Genomic DNA, 20,219 nt, shown 5'->3' with positions numbered 1-20,219 from the left:
AAGTAACACGAAGGGAGCTGATGAGACGAAGAGCCTTACTGTCTACTCTGTCCAAGAGAGCTGTTTGTGTGGAGCCCCCTCACACGTGAGATGCATATTCCATGCGAGGGAGGACAAGACCCTTGAATATCGACATTATCTGTGCGGGGGAGAAGGGCTGGCGGTGGCTATACAGAATGCATAACCTCGAGGTAGATGATTTAGTAAATAAGGAGATGCGAAGTTTCCGGTTAAGAGTTTCAATTAAATATCGACCGAGGATGTTTTGTGTAGAAAAAGGTGACAGGTGAGTATTGTCGAAGAATAAGGGATAGGTGTTTGGAAGATTATGTCGAGTTGATAGGTGGAGAGACTCAGTATTTGAGGCGGTGAAGGAGACAAGATTATTTCTACTCCAGTCACAACTGATAGCAAGGTCTGAGGTTAATCGTTCTGCAGCCTTCAGTCTTGAGTCTTGTAATTCCTGTTAGGAGGGTCTTCTGTTGAAAGAAATTGAATACTGCATAGTAGAATCATCAGCGCACGAGTGGATAGGACAGTTTGTTTTGGAAAGAAGATCATTAATGAATAATAGAAGGAGAGTGGGAGATAGAACATAGCCCTGTGAGACACCACTGTTGATAGATATAGATGAAGAGCAGTGACTTTGTACTACAGCAGAGATAAAACTGCCGGAAAGGAAACTGGAGATAAAGGTACAGAGAGAGGGATAGTATCCATAGTCGGAGGGTAGTTTAGAAAGCAAAGACTTGTGCCAGACGTTGTAAAATGCTTACAAAATGTGTAGGTCAACAGTGATAGCTTCACCGAAACGGCTAAGAGAGGATGACCAGGAGTCAGTTAAAAAAGCAAGATTAACAGTAGAACGCCCGTTGCGGAACCCAAAATGGCGATCAGATAGAAGGTCAGAAGTGGATAGATGCTTATGAATCTTTCGGTTAAGGATTGATTCAGAAGCTTTAGAATGACTGTAAAGTAAAACCTATAGAACGGTAGTTTGATGAAATGAAACGGTCACTCTTCTAAGGCACAGGCTGTAATATGTAGGCGTACTTCCAGCAGGGATGAAAGGTAGATGTTGACAGATAGAGACGAGAGTTTGACCAGGCAGGGTGTCAGCACGGAAGTACAGTTTTTAGGACAATAGGAGGCACTCCATCAGACCCATAAGCCTTATGAGGATTGAGGCCAGAGAGGGTATATAAACATCATTCTATTGAATCTTCATAATAATGGAGTCAGAGGTGAAATGACTAAGAGGAATATGCCCAGAATCGTCCAGAGTGCAATTCTTACAGAACGTCTAAACACAGAGTTCAGCCTTAGAGACCGATGAGACGGTGGTGCTGCCCCTCAGGAATTTGGAAAGGAGTGAAAGATGAAAAAGTGAAATTGGATGATATAATTTTGGCTAGTTGTCAGAAATCTCTGGAAGAATTAGAAAAAGCAAGATTGCGGCATTTTCTATTAATGAAGGAGTTTTTGGTTAGTCGGAGAATAGATCATGCTTAGCAAGTGTGCGAAGGCTTTTGTACCTTTTGTGAGCTGCCTCTCTCATTTTTAAATAAAGATAGCGTGATTAAACCAAGGCTTTTTAGCGTGATGTGTAGATAAAGAAAGTAAGTGATATATGTGCCTCCAATCCAGAGACAATCACCTCAGTGATGCACTGGGAACACACAGAGGGGTCTCTCCTGGAAGCAGTTATCATTCCACGGAAAATCGGAAAAGTATCACCAGATCGTCCCACCGAGCTGAAGCGAAATGCCAAAAGCACCACTTCTTCGGTGGGTCCTGAGGCTGTTCAGGAGCGATGGGACAGAATAATGAAATGAGGTTGTGATCGGAGGAGCCCAACGGGGAAAACAGTTTGACAGAGTAAGCCGAAGGGTTGAAGATTAGAAAGAGTTTTATAATGTTGGGCGTGTCTCCAATGCGGTCGAAGATACGTGTAGGGCGTGAACCAACTGTTCAAGGTCATTAAGGAGAGCAAAGTTGTAGGTTTATTAACCAGGGTGGTCAGTGAAAGAGGATGGCCAAAAACTGGCGGTGAACATTGAAATCTATTATAGTCAAACCATTTCAAATACTCCATTTAGGCGATCGAATTAGCCGGTCCTTTCCTCCCCTCTGCTCTGCCAGTCTCAACACCCACCCCTTTCTCTCATATGTTCCCTATAGGTAACATATGAGAGGGAAAAATAAGTGTTGGACTGTGTGGCAGAGCAGAGGAGAGAAAATACCCACGGAATAGAACGCCCAAACGGACTATTTGAATTGGTTTGACTTTAGAATGGAGATTTCAGCGAAGGGACAGTGAGTCAAGCTGTCCTCCACTTTAGAGTTTAAATAGTCAAATGATTTTACATAATGGATAGAGTTAGATGAGCGATAAGCAGCACAGATAGTAGAATGACAATGAAGCCTTAGCCAGATGGTGGAAAATTCAGTACTGTGGCATTTGGACTGTGTATTAGACAGAGTTGTCGATCAGTGTCATTGTTGAGCATGTGTTGGCAATAAAAGTGTCACTGACCTATTTTCTTTCCGATGAGGTAAAAGTTGTCGCTGGGAGTTGTGGTAAGGCCCCCGAGGCATTACACGAGGAGACAAAGTTCTTGGGACTCCAGGTCTCCTAGTATAAAAGCAAGGTACAGGTGTCCTAGACGAAACAGTAGAGGTTTTCCAGTCATGTGGTGAGAACATTAATATCTTGAATAATTTCACAAATCTTGTAAGCGTATTACAGACGAACGGCAGGTCTCGTCAAAAAAGATTAGCCTCTCATACGATGCCATGTACTCATGTGCAGATGTTTATGGTGTTGTCGATCACTGAGAGGGACAAAAATTCGGCTTTTCGTATCACTTGTGCTTCCTGTCTTACTGTATGATTGTGGGACTTGACTGTGGGATTGTTGGACAATGAACTGATTTGAAAAGCGGAATGATTTTTTTTAATTTTTTTACATGTGGCCTATAGCGTCGGTAGGCTAATCCATATGGGCCTGATAGTTGGCCCGAGCCCGTCATAGCGCAGGCAATTATTTATAGTGGCACCATTATTAATGGCTCATGCTGCCCCCCCCGGAGCTCATTCTTGATTTCACTTCCGCTGTACAGCTTCCTCTAGACTCCGGAGTCAGGGTTGATAGGTGGTCTTCAGGACAGGACGTGGGTAGTCTTAGGCTACTCGGCGGAGACTGAACAATTCCAGGTGGTTAGCGGCGGATTCGAAACCACATCAAGAGCAACGCGCCGAATGCGGGGCCGGCACGCTAACCACTCAGCCACCGCCTCCCCTGCCTTTGGTAATGAGTGTCTAAGCAGAATCATGGGATATCGCTGAAATGCCTTTGTATCAAAATGTAGGTTACTCCGTTAGATTGATTCGAGACCTCAGTCAGCGCGCAACCTTCCCTGGGTTCACACGTGACTTTGCCCCGCTGCTGTGTGGAACCAACTCGCTCTTTCCTCTGCTTTCCTCTGCCTTTGCGGTGTGAGGCGTTCTGTGCTTCTGTGAACTGCTGCTGTACTGGAGGACTACAAAACCAGGAGGATTACCCTGCCTTCTACTACAGACCGCTAAGTGTCCTGATTTAGTATTTACCTAGTTAGATAGTGATCCACAGTTACTCGCAGGACAAGTGTATTAAGCTTCCCACATCTACACTAAATTCAAAACTCGTTCACGCCAACCCAGTGCTACACGGTTTTATATTGCTTTTGTGTTTTTTTATGTTGCTTCTGTGTTTTCTTCTCCTTCTATTATCAGGATACTTTACTGTGCTGTGATAATAGGACCACGTGAATCAGGCGCGCCAAGCTACGTTTATTACTAAGTCCACACAAAACACTAGATAATCCACCTTCCTTGCAAACCTAGTGAACACAGATATTATCTTCTTTACGTAAGTGATTTCTCAGTATATTAGTATTGGCTTGTGTTTTGTCTTGGTGGGTAGAAATAACCGCGCCTTTTTACCCGAGACACACCCTTTTCCCCGGGGAATTGACCTGACTGCGACCTGACAGCAGCTGTTGGTTTGTTTTCCTAGATACACATTTTTGCCCAGAGATTTGACCTGACGACCTCACCGCAGCTGCGTACTTTGTTATTGTCTTAACGCGCCAAATTATTTCCGTCTTGCCTCGCCCATATCTTCACCATGACGTCCCTCAAGCGTTGTTCTGGGTGTGGCCTTCGCATGGCCAAGCAGTACTTTCTTTCCAAGGACGTTTGTAGGTTCTGCGTTAAGACTCAGAAGGATGATCAGAGGATCATAGATTTAGAGAATTGGGTTACGACTCTCGCCGCCCAGGTAGACTTATTATTTAGTGCAGCAGTAACAAGCCCGCCTCCTCCTCTTCCTCTTCCTCTTCCTCTTCCTCTTCTTCCTCGTCCTCCTCCCCTCCAGTATTGTCTTCAGCCCCTCCCATTCTCCTCCTCCTCCTCCTCGACCATCTCCGCTCTCCCCGCTTCCCACTCCTCCTTCTCCTCTTCTTCCTCCTCCTCCTCCTCCTCCTCGCCTTCCTCTTTCGTCCCCCCTCTCCCCTCTTCCCGCCCACCCTCCTCCTCCTCCTCTCCCTCTTTTCTCCTCCTTGTCCTCCGCCCCTTCGCTCGTCCCTGCCTCCCACACCTGTCCTTCACCTTCCCTTTCCCCCTCTTCCTCCTCCCTCCCCCACCTCACCCTCCCTTTCACCTCTTCCTCCTTCCTCCTCCTCCTCCTCCTCCGCCTCCAACTTCTCGCCTTCCTCTTCCGTCCCCCCTCTCCCCTCTTCCAGCCCATTCTCCTCCTCCTCCTCTCCCTCTTTCTCCTTGTCCTCCGCCTCTTCGCTCGTCCCTCCCTCCCACATCTGCCCCTTACCTTCCCTTTCCCCCGTTTCCTCCTCCTTCTCCTCGTCCGTTCCTCCCTCCACCACCTCACCCTCCCTTTCTCCTACTCCTCCTTCCTCTTCCTTCTCCTACTCCTCCTCCTCCTCCTCCTCCTCCTCCTCCTCCTCTCCACCTTCCACCTCTTCCACAATTTCTCCTCGTTCTTCACAGCAGGTCCCTCCCCTCCCTTCTCGCTCTCCCCTCCCCCCTTCACCCACCCCTCCTTCTGGCCCCCCTCCTGACCGTCGGGTTCTTGTTGTTGGTGATAGTCAGGTTCGTTATGTTGACAGGTATTTTTGCTCCAAGGATAAGAACAGGACGAGGGTGTGTTTCCCAGGGGCAGGGGTGGGCCATAAATCAGACAGGATTGAGGCGTGTATGGTAAGCGAGGGATCGAACCCCATTGTCTTTCTCAGCTGTGGCGGAAACGACGTTTCCCGTGTGCCAAGCGAGGACCTTCTCAGGCGTTTTAGAGAATTGTTAGGCAGGATATTTGACGCTGGTGGGTCGCCAGTAGTGTGTGGCGTCCTGCCAAGGAGGGGCGGTGGCGATGGATGGCTGTCCAGGGCGATAGCAGTGAACAGCAGACTTGCTGAGCACTGCGAGCGCAATGGGTAGCTGTTCGTCGACAGTTGGGACCTCTTCTTTGGCAACGACGCCCTCTACGCCCGTGACGGGATACATTTGACGTTCAAGGGTGTTGAGGCTATCTCAGACTCCCTTGAGCGAGCACTTGGTACCCTGAGGGATTTTTTAGTATAGGCGAGGGGGGGAGGAGTAATGGGAGAGGACATCTAGCTCATAATATAACCAGGCAGCTTAGAAGTAATTATAGGGGAATAACAGAGGACGGGCTAAGAATCTTCTATACTAACAGCAGGAGCCTCAGAAACAAAATAGACTCACTAAGGGGTGAGGTTTATTTAATTTTTTTTTGACATAATAGCGATCACTGAGAAATGGATATACACTGCCAATATAAATTTTAGATCAAAATTTGAAATAACGGGTTATCAGATGTTTCACAAAGACAGAAAGGGCAGAAAGGGAGGTGGAGTTGCGCTACATGTTAAAGACTCACTTAAATGTTTAGTTAACAATTCAGTCAAAACTAACATGGATTCATAATCAGTTTGGGTGGACGTTTACAAAGGGAAAGAAAAAATAACTCTAGGAGTTATATACAGGCCACCCAACCGTAACAGGCAGGACACGAGTATATTACTACAGGAGATTGGCAGGGCGAGTAGGAGTAGAAATGTCTGCGTAATGGGGGACTTTAATTATAGAAATATAGACTGGGAAGACCTAGTGGGTGACCTGGAAGCCGAGGATTTTCTTGAAGTTATACAAGATAATTTCCTTAAGCAGGTAGTTACTGAGCCTACCAGAGGAGATAACATATTAGTCTTAGTCTTAACCAATAATGGGAACTTGCTACGTGAGTTGGAGGTGGGCGGAGAGTTAGGAAATAGTGACCACAGAACGGTTCGTTTTATCTTACACTGGGCAAACCCAGTGTAAGTGCCAGATTTTAGAAGAGCAAATTACGAGGGGCTTCGAAGACATCTTGAAGGGGTAAACTGGGATATTTTAGGGATTCATGAGGGCCAGAACTGAGGTTTGGAGAGCCAGGAGGACCAGGTATAAATGTCTTACAATAATCTAGTTAGAGTAATAGTAGAGGGGCAAGAACAGCATATACCACAGCGAACACTTAGAAAAGAAAACAATGATCCTAAGTGGATGACTCATGGACTAAAACACGCGATAGGTTTAAAGAAGGGAATTTATCAGAAAATAAAGAATGGTGAAACACATCTCAGTGGCCGGTACGTCGAACTATCTAGATTAGTTAAGAAAAACACCAGGATAGCTAAAAGGAACTATGAGATCAAACTAGCAAATGAGGCGAAAAGTAATCCTAAGGGCTTCTTTCAGATGTATAGAACAAAAACACGGGAGAAAATTGGACCGCTGAAAACAAACACAGGGGAGCTAGTAGAAAATTACAAAAATATGAGCACATTGTTGAACGACTTCTTCCTTTCAGTATTCACACAGGAGGATCGGACGACTATACCGGAAAGGGTTCAGGTGTACGAGGGCGGGGATGGCGATAAATTGAGGGATAAAATCATTACCAGACAAGTAGTTTAGGATGAGATAAATAAGGTTAAGAAGAACAAGTCGCCAGGTCCTGACGGGATATTTCCGAGAGTATTAAAGGAATTAGGTGATGTACTCAGTGACCCACTAACCGACATTTTTAAGATGTCGGTAAATACTGACTATGTGCCGAGCCTATGGAAAGTAGCTAATGTGACGCCGATTTTCAAAAAGGGGGACAGGTCAGCTGCTTCAAACTATCGCCCAATTAGCTTAACATCGGTTATAGGCAAGATGCTGGAGTTCATAACAGCCAGGAACATTCGGGAGCATTTAGAGAAACATAGCTTAATTCACGACTCGCACCATGGGTTCACAAAAGGTAGGTCATGCCTCACCAATCTCTTGTCCTTCTACAATAAAGTATTTGAGGCGGTAGACAGAGATGAAAATTATGATGTAATCCATCTTGATTTTAGTAAAGCGTTTGACAAAGTTCCTCACCAACGACTGTTGCTTAAATTACAGGCTCACGGAGTAGAGGGCAAAGTTTTGAACTGGGTCAAGGCGTGGCTTAGCAATAGGAAGCAAAGAGTGCAAATCAATGGTAAAAGATCTGACTGGGGATGTGTTACGAGTGGGGTCCCACAAGGTTCGGTATTAGGTCCACTTTTGTTTGTTATTTATATCAATGACTTAGATACAGGAATTAGTAGTGATGTTAGTAAGTATACAGATGATACCAAGATTGGTAGAGTAATTGAGTCGGATCAGGACGCTAGTGTTCTCCAGGGTGAACTCAACAGATTGTATGACTGGGCGGATGAATGGCAGATGGAGCTCAATGTAGGGAAGTGCAGTATTCTGAGTGTAGGTAGGAACAAGCCCTCACATAATTATTGCTTAAATGACACTCTCATAAGCAGGTTTGGGTGCGAGAGTGATTTAGGGGTCTTAGTGACCTATGACCTCCGTCCAAGGGCACAATGCATTCAAGTTAGAAATCGAGCAAATAGGGTACTGGGATTTATTTCAAGGAGCGTAAGCAACAGAAGCGCCGAAGTCTTCCTCAAACTATATTTAGCATTAGTTAGACCTCATCTTGACTATGCGGTTCAGTTCTGGTCACCTTACTATAGAATGGATATCAAAATGCTAGAATCGGTGCAGAGGAGGATGACTAAGATGATTCAGGGGTTGAGAAACTTGCCATACGAGGAAAGACTGAAACAGTTAAACTTGCATTCTCTAGAAAGGCGAAGGGTGCGTGGAGACATGATCGAGGTTTATAAATGGATGAAAGGCTTTAATAAGGGAGATATTCATAAGGTTTTCTTGGTAAGAGAACCGTGTAGGACACGAAGTAATGGGTTTAAACTGGATAAATTCAGATTCAACAGGGACATAGGCAAAAATTGGTTTACAAACAGAGTGGTGGATGAGTGGAATAGACTTAGCAGTCATGTGGTGAGTGCCAATACAATTGTCTCATTCAAAAATAGATTAGATAAATTCATGGACAGCGATATTAGGTGGGATTAGATACACGGGAGCAGACTCCTATGTTCTTATTTCTTATTTCAGACATTTCAGACTACATATTATCTAAAAGCTCACTCACCTATGTATACACAAACATTCAAATATATCACTAAACATATAAAGCTGATCATCTCGCAATCACGAACTAACAATGCGCAGGTGCCACATCAACGTTCATGAGTGGACAGATGGAATGAAACGGACTATAGACTTCTTGTGATTTTTGTTGTTCTGAGCCGAGGTGGGCAGCCTCTGCCGCCAGCCAAAGTAAATCCACATATATTCTTTTCGAGGTATAATATGTTGAGAGATTCTCATTCCTGCAGCTAGTACATTAATAAAGTTTCTACTTTTAACTTTAAAGTGATAACAACATACCACCATAACCATATTATCGTCATATGAGTGTTTTTAACCAAATGTTAGCGCTATTACGTAGTAGCGAAAGATTCACCGCGAGGCGCCTTCTTATAAGTAGCTCATAAATCACTTAGCTCACAGTTAGGAGTCGCCTTGTGAGTTTCTCTGCATGACTCACAAATCTAACTGCTAAATATGAGGATAATTTTTGAATTTATGAGTGGCTTTAAGAAGAGCTTTTATGAAATTTTCTGTATACCGGCCCAGGTTCCTTCTTTGAGCTGCCTCTATATTTGATAGAACTAGAATAAGTGTGACTGAACCGTGGCAAATTATTAGAAGTAAGGAGAGTATGTGGAATGGTATGCCTCTCTCAAATCACTTTCATAATGTGCTAGGCACACATCGTTGGGTTTCTGACCTAGCAGTAATCAGTCCTCGGAAAATCAGAAAGGTGAAACCTCCGGTTATCCCACTAAGCACAAGGATAAAGTCAAAGCCATAATTTTTTCATTGGGCCCATCGCCCTTAAAGGAGAGTAGGATAAAATACGGACGTAAGGTTGTGATCGAAGGAGTCCAGCAGAGACACAAAATAGAGGTTAGGAATAGGTGTAGGACGTTGGGTGTTACTGTTTATTCTATTAACATAGGGTGTGGCAATGTTGGTTTGACTTGCAGTAGGTTATCTCGCTGTTCTGGAAATCTTAAGGTTGCTGCTTTTTGCTTGGTGATACTTTCATAATTAGCAAATGTTCATGTAAGATAGTCAAGAAAGAAATTTATTACCGGTGATACAGCAATTCCAAAGGAGTGGTTGAGAGCTCGAGCAAAATTTGGCATGCCCCTCTCTACCTATGCTTATTTAGAACGTTATTAAAGTTATAGTTATAATATACACTAATACTATACACAGTTCACAACGACTCAGTAAAAAATTACCCAGGAGTCGCCACGGCCCCTGAGTACCTTGGCCAACACCCGTCTTGATCTCTCGCTTTGAGTCATCTGCCCGTGGGGAACTGTGCCGTTGTTATTGTTATTGAATATTTGTCCATATCTTCATGGGCACGGGTTATTAGGGGGACCGTCAGAGAGACTGCTCTCTCCGAAAATGGAGGAGCCAATTTAAGGCGTCTCGTATCAGCGTGGCGACAGACCGACTCTATATGCTCATCACAGCTCATGCAGTGTATTGTATTCCACCGGGTTTTTTTTTTATGTAAACTGTAAGCAGTGAATAAACCTTTTTTTTTTTTTTTACGTGCTGGCCTATTGCGCCGGTAGGCTTTCTTGAGGGGTCTGGTGGTCGGCCCCAACCCGTTGTGGCGGAAGTAGGTGTTTATAAAAGCGCCATGTTTACCTGGCTCATGCTGACCCCCTGAGCTCGTCCTTGATTCACTTGGACGGTTTCCTTTAGAGTCCGTGTTGATGGGTGGTCTTCAGGACAGCATGTGGGTAGTCATTGGCCACTCGGCGGAGACTGAATAATCCTAGGTGGTAGCGGCGGATTCGACCCCGCGTCGTTCAGAACGCGGCAAATGCGGGGCCCGCACGCCAACCACTCAGCTATCGGCTATTATTGTCATTGTTTTGTTTTTTTTAAGTGTAGGCTTTCTTAAAGGGCCTGGATGGTAGTCGGGCCCAGCCCGTCATGGCGCAGGCAAATGTTTTATAGTGGCGCCATCTTTTCTTGGCTCATGCTGCCCCCCGGAACTCCTTCTTGATTCACTTGGACTGTTTCCTCTAGAGTCCGAGTTGATGGGTGGTCTTCAGGACAGCATGTGGGTAATCTTAGGCCACTCGGCGGTGACTGAAAAATCCCAGGTGGTAGCGTGGGGATTTGAACCCGTGTCATCCATCACGCGGTGAATGTGGAGCCCGCACGCTACCACTCAGCCACCGCCTACTCATATGTTATTATTAAATCATTACACACACACACACACACACATACATGTACGTGCGACCCCCCCCCCCCACTCTCTCTCTCTCTCTCTCTCTCTCTCTCTCTCTCTCTCTCTCTCTCTCTCTCTCTCACACACACACACACACACACACACACACACACACATGAACGAATCATCGCGGTGGCACACGTGCATTATTTTATACTGGACAATGGGTCACTTCCGTTTACTTTGATCTCAGTTTTCCATGTCTATCAACAGACCCTGGGTGCCGCGCTGTTTGAGGCAGGGGATGTGACCGCTGCGTGTGGCGGTGCGGAACTCGTGACTCTCTCCGTGGATCTGCCCTGCCTCGCCCTCCTTACCATCGGCAGCTCTGAGATCAGTGTCACAGTGGCAGATCCCCAGCAGAAGTACAAAACTCTCACTGTGACGGTGACGCGCGGAGAGAGTCAGATTCAGCAGTTGGTGGAGCTCCCCATGTTCCCCAGGCGTGGCTCCAGCATGACCTTTGTTGTGATGGTGTAATATAATGAAAGCAGCATAAAAGTACCACAGTACCACAATCATTATTCAGGATCTACCACTTTGCCCTCAGCTAGCCATGGTACCGTGTACTGCCACCACCACAACAAAGATCATGTACACAATAATCTCGCCTTTTTGAAACACCGTCGCATTGCACGCAACGTGGTATAGAATCTTAAAAAGCGGGAAAATTATGAGAATGCAACAATAGTACTGAAAAAACTTCCACTATTGTTTTATTTAATGTTATATCTTTGCTTAAATATGTCAGAAGCAACGAGGGACAAAATATAATAGTATCTCATGATAGTCTGTTTTATATTTCCTTTTGATACGCTTAAGTAAAAGTAATATAATACTAATTTCATTAAATTTAGTTTATATTCAGATACATCTTTGTATTATTGATGTACCTACATGAAGATAGGACAATTGTTAATATTATAGGCAACTTACACGCAATGTAATAAGCCTTATAATTCATATTAAAGAGAATACTGAGATCAATAAGTATTAAGAAGAAAAAATATATTTCTCAATTTCGGCATACTTTCAAACTAAAACCATCCTAGCATACTGCCTAAGTAATATATCGCTGACAAATTGAATTATCGTGAATTGGCAGAAATTTAAATGGACAGCTCGGTATATGGATTTTAAAACCAATATGGAATGTGGCACAACATCGACCTTCATACATTAAATACGGGGTTTTTATTTTTTGTTTTTGTCGCAATTAGGCTTGAAGAAGCTTTATGACAGGAGAAGCCAGCCAAGTGAGTCTCCAGTGATCACCTGATCGTCATTAAGATGGATCTGAGCTCTTCTGCTCCTTCCGTTCGCCTGACGCTCGGCTGACGCTGCTGTGATGTTATATTCACATCACCAGTCATCCAGTTATGCCCAAAACGAACACCAAGGTTCAGCGTTTTTGCCATATAAGGGAAATAAAGATGGAAAAGAATGAGGAGAGAAAAATACAGGGAATATCCAACTACCAGCCTCACTCACGTCTTTCCCACATCGCCCCAACGACCAGCACACCTACACACCACTCTTCACCAGCACACCTCACCAGCTCACCTCTTCACCATAAAGAATGCATCCGCCAACAGACTTTCCTTGCTGGTGGGGCTGAACTACCTTAGCTCGGAAATTTGGTAATAAATAGTCATATACTAAAGAGAAGGCACCCACTGCTGGTAAAAATAAATCCCTTTTCAATGAAGCGACACTCTGATGACCCTCAGACGTAAGGTAAAAACAATATCCCAGTAAAGGCGCAAAAACTGAAAATTCAAGGTGTCCGACAACATCACCCCAATGAATACCTCACATTAAATATAATATATTGCAATACTTAAATATCTCGAATGGTGAAATATCACTACATGATCGTCAAAAACATATATAATAATAATTTAAATTGAGAAAGAAATGATTACCGAGAACGGGCTTTACAAATTTTAAAGGCTATTTCTCAAATAACAAAGAGCTGTGTGAGTGGAGGCCCCCCCCCCCCCCACACACACACACACTTGTGATGCATACTCCATACGAGGGCGGACAAGGCCCCTATATATGGACAGCATCTGTGAAGGGGAAAAGAACTGGCGGAAACGATACAAAACGCCCAACCTCGAGGAAGCTGATTTAGTGCGAGAAGAGATATAGAGCTTCCAGTTGAGATTTTGATTTAGGTATAGACCGAGGATGTTTAGTGTAGAAGGTGACACCTGAGTGTTGTCGAAAAATAGGGGATAGGTGTCTGGAAAATTATGTCGAATTGATAGGTGAAGAAATTGAGTTTTTGACGTTGAAGAACACCAGGTTCTTCTTGCCCCAATCGGAAATGATAGTGAGGTCTGAAGTTGAGCGTTCTGCGGCCCCAGCCTGGAATCATATAGTTCCTGTTGGGTTCGTCTTCTATCAAAAGAAATTGAGTAATGCAGAGAAGAGTCATCGGCATTTATATATATATATATATATATATATATATATATATATATATATATATATATATATATATATATATATATATATATATATATATATATATATATATATATATATATGTATAATTTTTTTTTTTTTTTTTTTTTTTTTTTTACGTCTTGTCCTATTGCCCCGGTAGGCTTCTTCCCGGTGGATCCTGATGGTCGGTCCAAGGCTTCTTCCCGGTGGGGCCTGATGGTCGGCCCTGCCCGTTCTGGCGCAGGCGAGTGTTTTATAGTGGCGCCATCTTGCATTGGCTCATGCTGCCCTCCCGGAGCTCATCTTTAATCCTAGAATCTAGGGTCCGGGTTGATAGGTGGTCTTCTGGACAGCATGTGGGTAGTTTCAAGCCACTCGGCGGCGGCTGAAAAATCCCAGCTTGGTGGCACCGGTCGGGGATTGAACTCGCGTCCTCCTGAACGCGGTGCCGTCTCGCTATCTGTGTGTGTGTGTGTGTGTGTGTGTGTGTATCTGTCTGACTGTATGTCTGTCTGTCTGGTTGTCTGTCTGTCTGTCTGTCTGTCTGCGCGCGTGTGTGTGTGTGTGTGTGTGTGTGTGTGTGTAAACATTCTCTCTCTCTCTCTATCTATCTATCTATCTATCTCTCTCCCTCTCCTTAGGGCGTCTCCGTGTCCGAGTGGTTTAGGCGTGCCATACACGTCGAGGATCGAACTCGAGTTCGATCCTCGACGGGGGCAGAAACTTTTCTTTTACAATCGCTGCCCACTCCTTTCAGCGATAGGTCATGCGCTTTGCGTCCCATGACCTCACTTGCTTCCGCTATCATTTCGTCGTGGACTTAATTTCGCTCTTTAAGGCGTCTTCAGTACTCGACGCCTGTTATAAACTGTTGTTTGCCAGCCGATTTGACGATCCTGCTGTGTGCTGAGTGCCGACTGCTGTACTGTGTGCTGTGAGCTGAATGCAGTCCCGGTGCTGCACGTGGAGTCTGTGTACTATCTGTGCGGCGTGTGCTGTGTGATGAGTCTGTGTGCTGATTGTTGTGTCGAGTACTGTGCGCCAAGTCTGTGAGCTCTCTGCAGTACCGTGTGCTGTGTGCTGAGTGCCATAAGCTGATTGCCGATAGCTGTGCAATCGAAGTGTGCTTCTCTGAAAAGATAAGTTTTTGCCCTTAATTTTACTACCTCTCCCCTGCATCTACCTTCTCGACGTAGCGCTCTGTAAAACATATGTATACACATATAGGCTACACAAAACATCAGTGTTACACTCTATCCGTCCTATTTATTAGATATTTCCAAATTCCAGGTAACCACTTCCTCACAGGTGTGGAGAGCGGCCTGAACTGACTATTCCCCTGAAACCTATTTAATCTCATAACTACCCCCTCACCTGCCTCTCTCTCTCTCTAGCGCTCCTCTCTTTCGCTCCTCCCTCTCACTCGCGCCCCCTCTCCCTTGCGCCCACCTCTTCCAAGTTCCCCCCCTCTCTCTCGCTCCCTCTCTCTCGGTCCCCCTCTCTCGCTTCCACTTTCGCTCTCTCCTTCCTTCTCCCTCTCCCTCTTCCTCCTTAATCTCCCTTAATCTCTCTCGCTCTCTCCCTTCCTCTCTTCCTCCCTTCCTCCCCTCCTCTGAGAGAAAATTGTTTTACAGGTTAAAGAAAGAACAAAGCACCCCCGAAAACATTAGACTTTATAATGATGCCAGGCGACGAGTAAAAAGACTAGTAGGTCAGGCAAAGCGTAGATATGAAGAGAATATTGCAGCCAACTGTAAAAATAATCCGAAATCTTTCTTCAGTTACATAAACAACAGAAAGGCGATCAAAAGTGGTATTGGACCTTTAACAAACAGTGACTGACAGCCAACACATTGCGAACCTCTTAAACAATTACTTTTCCTCGGTGTTTAATACTAACAGTCTTCCTCTCGCTACCACCAACACTAGTACTATTGTAAATCTCGAGCATGCATTGCCTAATTTTGAAATAACAACCGATGAAGTCCTTAAAGCTTTCCATTCACTTAAAACAAATAAAAGTCACGGACCCGACAAAGTATATCCTATACTGCTTAAAGAAACAAAGCGCGAAATACTCTCCTCCCTCACTACCGTATTCAATATGTCCTTGCGACAAGGCATCGTCCCTTCGGATTGGAAAAAAGGCTAACGTGACACCGAATTTTAAGAAAAGAGACAAAAAAATACCAGGTACTACCGACCCATTAGTCTAACTTCAATTGTAGGTAAGCTACTCGAGTGCATAATTAGAGACAAAATTGTGAGTTACCTCGAAAGCCACTCATTAATTGGGGATTCACAACATGGCTTCCGTAACAAAAAATCCTGCCTGTCAAACCTACTGACTTTTTATAACGATCTCTTCTCAATTTATGACGTAACCAAATTAGTGGACGTAGTCTATCTTGATTTCCAGAAAGCGTTTGATAAAGTCCCACATCATAAATAACTTTATAAATTAAAGCAAATAGGCATTGACGGTCAAGTAAACCAATGGATCGCGAATTGGTTGAGCAACAGACAACAAAGAGTTGTGATTGACGGATTTAACTCAAAGTGGGCGCCGGTCACTAGTGGCATCCCTCAGGGCTTGGTTCTTGGCCCAGTGCTCTTCATTATTTACATCAACGATGTGGATGTTGGACTCAATAATCGCATTAGTAAATTTGCAGACGACACAAAGATTGGTAACTCGGTTCTCACTGACGAAGACAGGCAAAGCCTCCAAGAGGATTTGCACAAAATTTCAGCTTGGTCGGATAAATGGGAGATGCCCTTTAACGTAGACAAGTGCTAGGTCCTTCAAGTTGGAACAAAAAATAAGAAGTTCGATTACGAAATACGCGGCGTTAAACTCACAAGCGTTCAATGCGTTAAGGACCTGGGGATTAAAATCGTGTCAAACCTCAAATTCTCACATCAATGCATCGATGCAGCAAATAAAGCGAACAGAATGTTGGGCTTCATTAAAATAAACTTTTTATTCAAGAATAAAGATGTAATACTTCCGCTCTACAATAGTTTAGTCAGACCCCACTTGGAATATGCGGTACAGTTTTGGTCTCCCCACCATGCAAAGGACATTGCTAAATTAGAAGGTGTTCAGCGTCGGGCAACAAAAATGATCCCTTCCTTGCGCAACAAATCTTACGAAGAAAGGCTTTCCACCCTTAACATGTTCTCTCTTGAGAAACGTCGCCTCCGAGGAAAACTGATCGAATGTTTTAAAATACTTAATGGTTTCACGAATATAGACAGATCAGCATTGTTTATGATCGATGACACTTTGCGTACGAGGAACAATGGCGTAAAACTCAAGTGTAGACAAGTAAATTCAGACTGCACCATTTTTTTCTTCACCAACATTGTAGTGCGAGAATGGAATAAGCTCCCACCGTCAGTGATCCAGTGTAACACGATTGACTCCTTCAAAAACAAGCTCGACCGTCACTTTCATCAACCTAATATCAACTAGAGTTGAAATGCATAGTTTTGGAGCCTTCTGATTAATGTAGAATCACTTAGATTTAAGGACAGACCACCTAGTCTGGACCATGGAGTCTGTGTGGTCTGATTTTCTATGTAAATCTATGTAAATCTCTCTCTCTCTCTCTCTCTCTCTCTCTCTCTCTCTCTCTCTCTCTCTCTCTCTCTCTCTCTCTCTCTCTCTCTCTCTCTCTCGTGCGCGACCCCTTTGCCTAACCCAATGTTAAATACTAATCTCTCACTTGCTCCCTTTTGCTTACCCAGATGGAGCTAAAGAAGTGTCCATCATGCACTGGGAACTTCTCATGCCATTTCTTCACAGGACGCTCGTCCGTTTGCAAGATCTGCCTGTTGAGACAGCAGATGGAAACCAGACTCCTTGAACAAGATGAGAGGCTGACAGCTGGCCAGAAGATCACTGAATTAACACGTACTGTCGAAACTTTGCAGGATTTTATCCACGCCGACATCGTCGCACCTGCTGCCAATGACGCCCTATCACCCGCCGCGCCTGCTCTCCAAGCCCCGCCGTCAACCGAAGATGTCTCACCACAGGTGAATGGAAGAGCTTCACCTTACACTGCAGGCTTCAGTCCCCTGAGAGGAGGAGCCAGACCCGCCCCCAGAGTCATTTACCCTACTCATTGTTTCAACAGATTTGCCATACTGGAAGAGGAGGACGAGGAGCAGAGCAATTTCTTGGTTGGGGACTCTATGATTCGCCATCAGGTGGTTGAATTCTGTGGAAGAGTCCCCCGTCGTAGGCGTAACTATTATTATCCCGGAGCAGGAGTTGACGACATCACATCTACCCTGGACGAGTTCTCCGCTGAGGCTTCTATTCACTCTCTTTTTTCTCCACACAGGTACGAACGACGTCACCACGACCCGATCTGATGAACTGCTGGACAAGTACAATAGGCTTATCCAGCAGTACAAGTCTTATTCCTCTAACATTATGATTTCAGGAATTCTGCCACGGAAGTGGGCGGCAAGCAACATCTTCAGCAAGGCGTTCAGCCTCAACAGCCGCTTACAGACTTTGCGGGGAACTTCACCTCGAGTTCTTTAACTCCTGGGACAATTTCTACGGGCAGGGTGAGCTCTTCCATAGGGAGAGAATACACCTGTCACCCATTGGGGCAGCCAGATCCGGAAGGCTCTTTAACGACGCTGTACGTGACACCCGAACAAAAAAGTGCTCTCGGCCACGTCCCTCCACCTCGCCCGTGCAAATAGACGGCATGCATTACAACAAACGCGAAACTGAACCCGCAAGTAATACCACCTCTATTACTAAACCTCAAGATAATATAAAATACTTAAGTTTCAATGCGCGAAGCATAAGAAACAAGTTTGATTAATTGAGATGTTTTGCTTCATCAGAAAATTTTGACATAATTGCTATAACCGAAACATTCATCGATACCACAAATATTGATTTAAGTTCAGAATACAACATAGATGGCAACAGACTCTTTAACAAAGATCGCGTTAACCGTAGAGGTGGCGGCGTCGCCCTTTACGTCAAAAGCTATTTGCAACCCACTGACAGAACACCAAGAGACAGTAACGTTGAACATTTGTACATGCGAGTAAACATTGTAAAAATCAATTTAAATATATCTGTCACCTTCAGGCCTCCGGATCAATCACTCGAACATGTTGAAATGTACAACGTTTTAAGGCAGTCACTTATCGACTCGCTGATATTAGACTTTAATCTCCCCCATATCGACTGGGCGACACAGTCGGGTACAGAAGGCGAGTCACATAGAATGATCGAATTTTTAGAAGAAAATTACCCAAGCCAAATGGTTACTGAACCAACTCGACAAAATAACATGCTAGCCCTTGTTATAGCCACCCAAGAGATCCTAGTCAGTAATGTCATGGTAGGAAAACACCTCGGTTCTTGTGATCATAAATTAGTGCGCGTCGACATTAGAGCTCAAACAACAGTGACTGAAAATAAAGTGAAGGTGCCCAATTTCAAAAGAGCTAATTTCGTAGAAATCCGACAAAAACTAACAGATGATGGCAACGTACAGGAAGCCTGGCTAAACTTTAAAAATCATTTACTCACTCAGCAGAACACATTTGTCCCATTGTGCGAAAAGCGAAGTAACACTAATAAAAGCCTACCTTGGTTTAATACCAAAATTAAACACTCGGTTAGGGAGAGAAAATTGTTTTATAAGCAAAAGAAAGAATAAAGCACGCCCGAAAATATTAGACTTTATCATGAAGTCAGGCGGCGAGTAAAAAGATTAGCATGTCAGGTTAAGTGTAGATATGAAGAAAACATTGCAGCCAAATGTAAAATTAGTTCGAAATCCTTCTTCAGCTATATAAACAATATGAAGGCGATCAGAAGTGTAATTGGACCTTTAACCCGTGGAATGCTGCTCCGCCCTATTTGGCGGATGGAGAGCAGGTGCGAGGCACCCCGAATAGGCGCACCTGACATTCCGTAGCCGATCCAGGATTCAGTACGTTTCCTAACTAGTAGAAGGTAGTGTTATAATTGTATTTCGTAAAGTATCCTTATAACCAAAAACTAACTAAAATTATGGGTATTCTTTTTCTTGAATAGAACATTTAACAAACAAGAGAACAATAATATGAAAATACGTTTAGCCACCGTTGCCAGGTCATCGTACTCAGAGCACAGTATTTACCGGTTTCTGACGCCTAACTATTGCCAAGAAACATCAGGATCTAACTCTTATAACGATAACTATAAATTAGTTTCGTTATTGGAGCCCAGAAGACAGTTTAGGGGTAGGAAGCCGGGAAATATAATCGGCTGAGTATGACAATCTGGCAACGTTGAGGCTGTAGCCCGCAGGCCCGAGCCAGCCTGTACGCCATTTTGCGGGTGTCAGATACCACAAATAGCATACTTTTACTGCGCAAAGCAGGTGATGTCACTTATTGTGACTTCGTGAGCTTTCATATTTATCTATTTGTGTATATTTCATGGTGGCAAAACTTTCATTACTAGTTTCATTTTTACTAGTGACACGAATTTGTGACAGTTTTTCACAATAGAATTTCACTCAAACAAGTGAATCAGACACCACAGAAATATTACCAGTGTGTGTATGAATGAACCCAAAGATAAATATACAAAATATCTGGATAGGCTACGCTTTACCCCGTAAGGGCGAGGAGACTATATTGTTGCGTGAAGCCCTGTGGAGTCACCTTGAAGGTCCCGTCACCGAACCAGTGCTGCGACTGTGCCAGGAACCGAGGCAAAGATCAGCATTCCGTCCTCTTCACATCGCAGGAAGGTGTCTCCAGAAACTGTCATTTTAAAGGGCCCTAGTTCCCTTACACCTGCCAGCTGTCGTTGTCGTCGAAGTGTCCTTTTTAATGAGTCTACACTTGGTATGAGATGAGCCCATTCAACTTGAATTTGGGAAAA

The 20,219-nt window shown here is 44.3% G+C and overlaps 1 protein-coding gene across 1 annotated transcript in view; it reads left to right on the top strand.

The window, feature by feature from the left end:
- LOC126994437 (chondroitinase-AC-like) overlaps window positions 1–11,630 on the top strand; it is a 50,120-nt gene extending 38,490 nt beyond the window's left edge. The window contains exon 9 of the mRNA XM_050853757.1: window positions 11,057–11,630. Coding sequence (XP_050709714.1) covers window positions 11,057–11,323 — 267 coding nt within the window. The 3' untranslated portion in view covers window positions 11,324–11,630. The remainder of the gene's footprint in view (window positions 1–11,056) is intronic.
- The last annotated feature ends 8,589 nt before the right edge of the window (window positions 11,631–20,219 follow it).

The sequence above is a fragment of the Eriocheir sinensis genome, unplaced genomic scaffold, assembly GCF_024679095.1.
Source record: "Eriocheir sinensis breed Jianghai 21 unplaced genomic scaffold, ASM2467909v1 Scaffold798, whole genome shotgun sequence".
NCBI classification, from domain to species: domain Eukaryota; kingdom Metazoa; phylum Arthropoda; class Malacostraca; order Decapoda; family Varunidae; genus Eriocheir; species Eriocheir sinensis.
The sequence above is the reverse complement of the archived record's forward strand: the minus strand, read 5'-3'. Positions and strand labels throughout refer to the sequence as shown.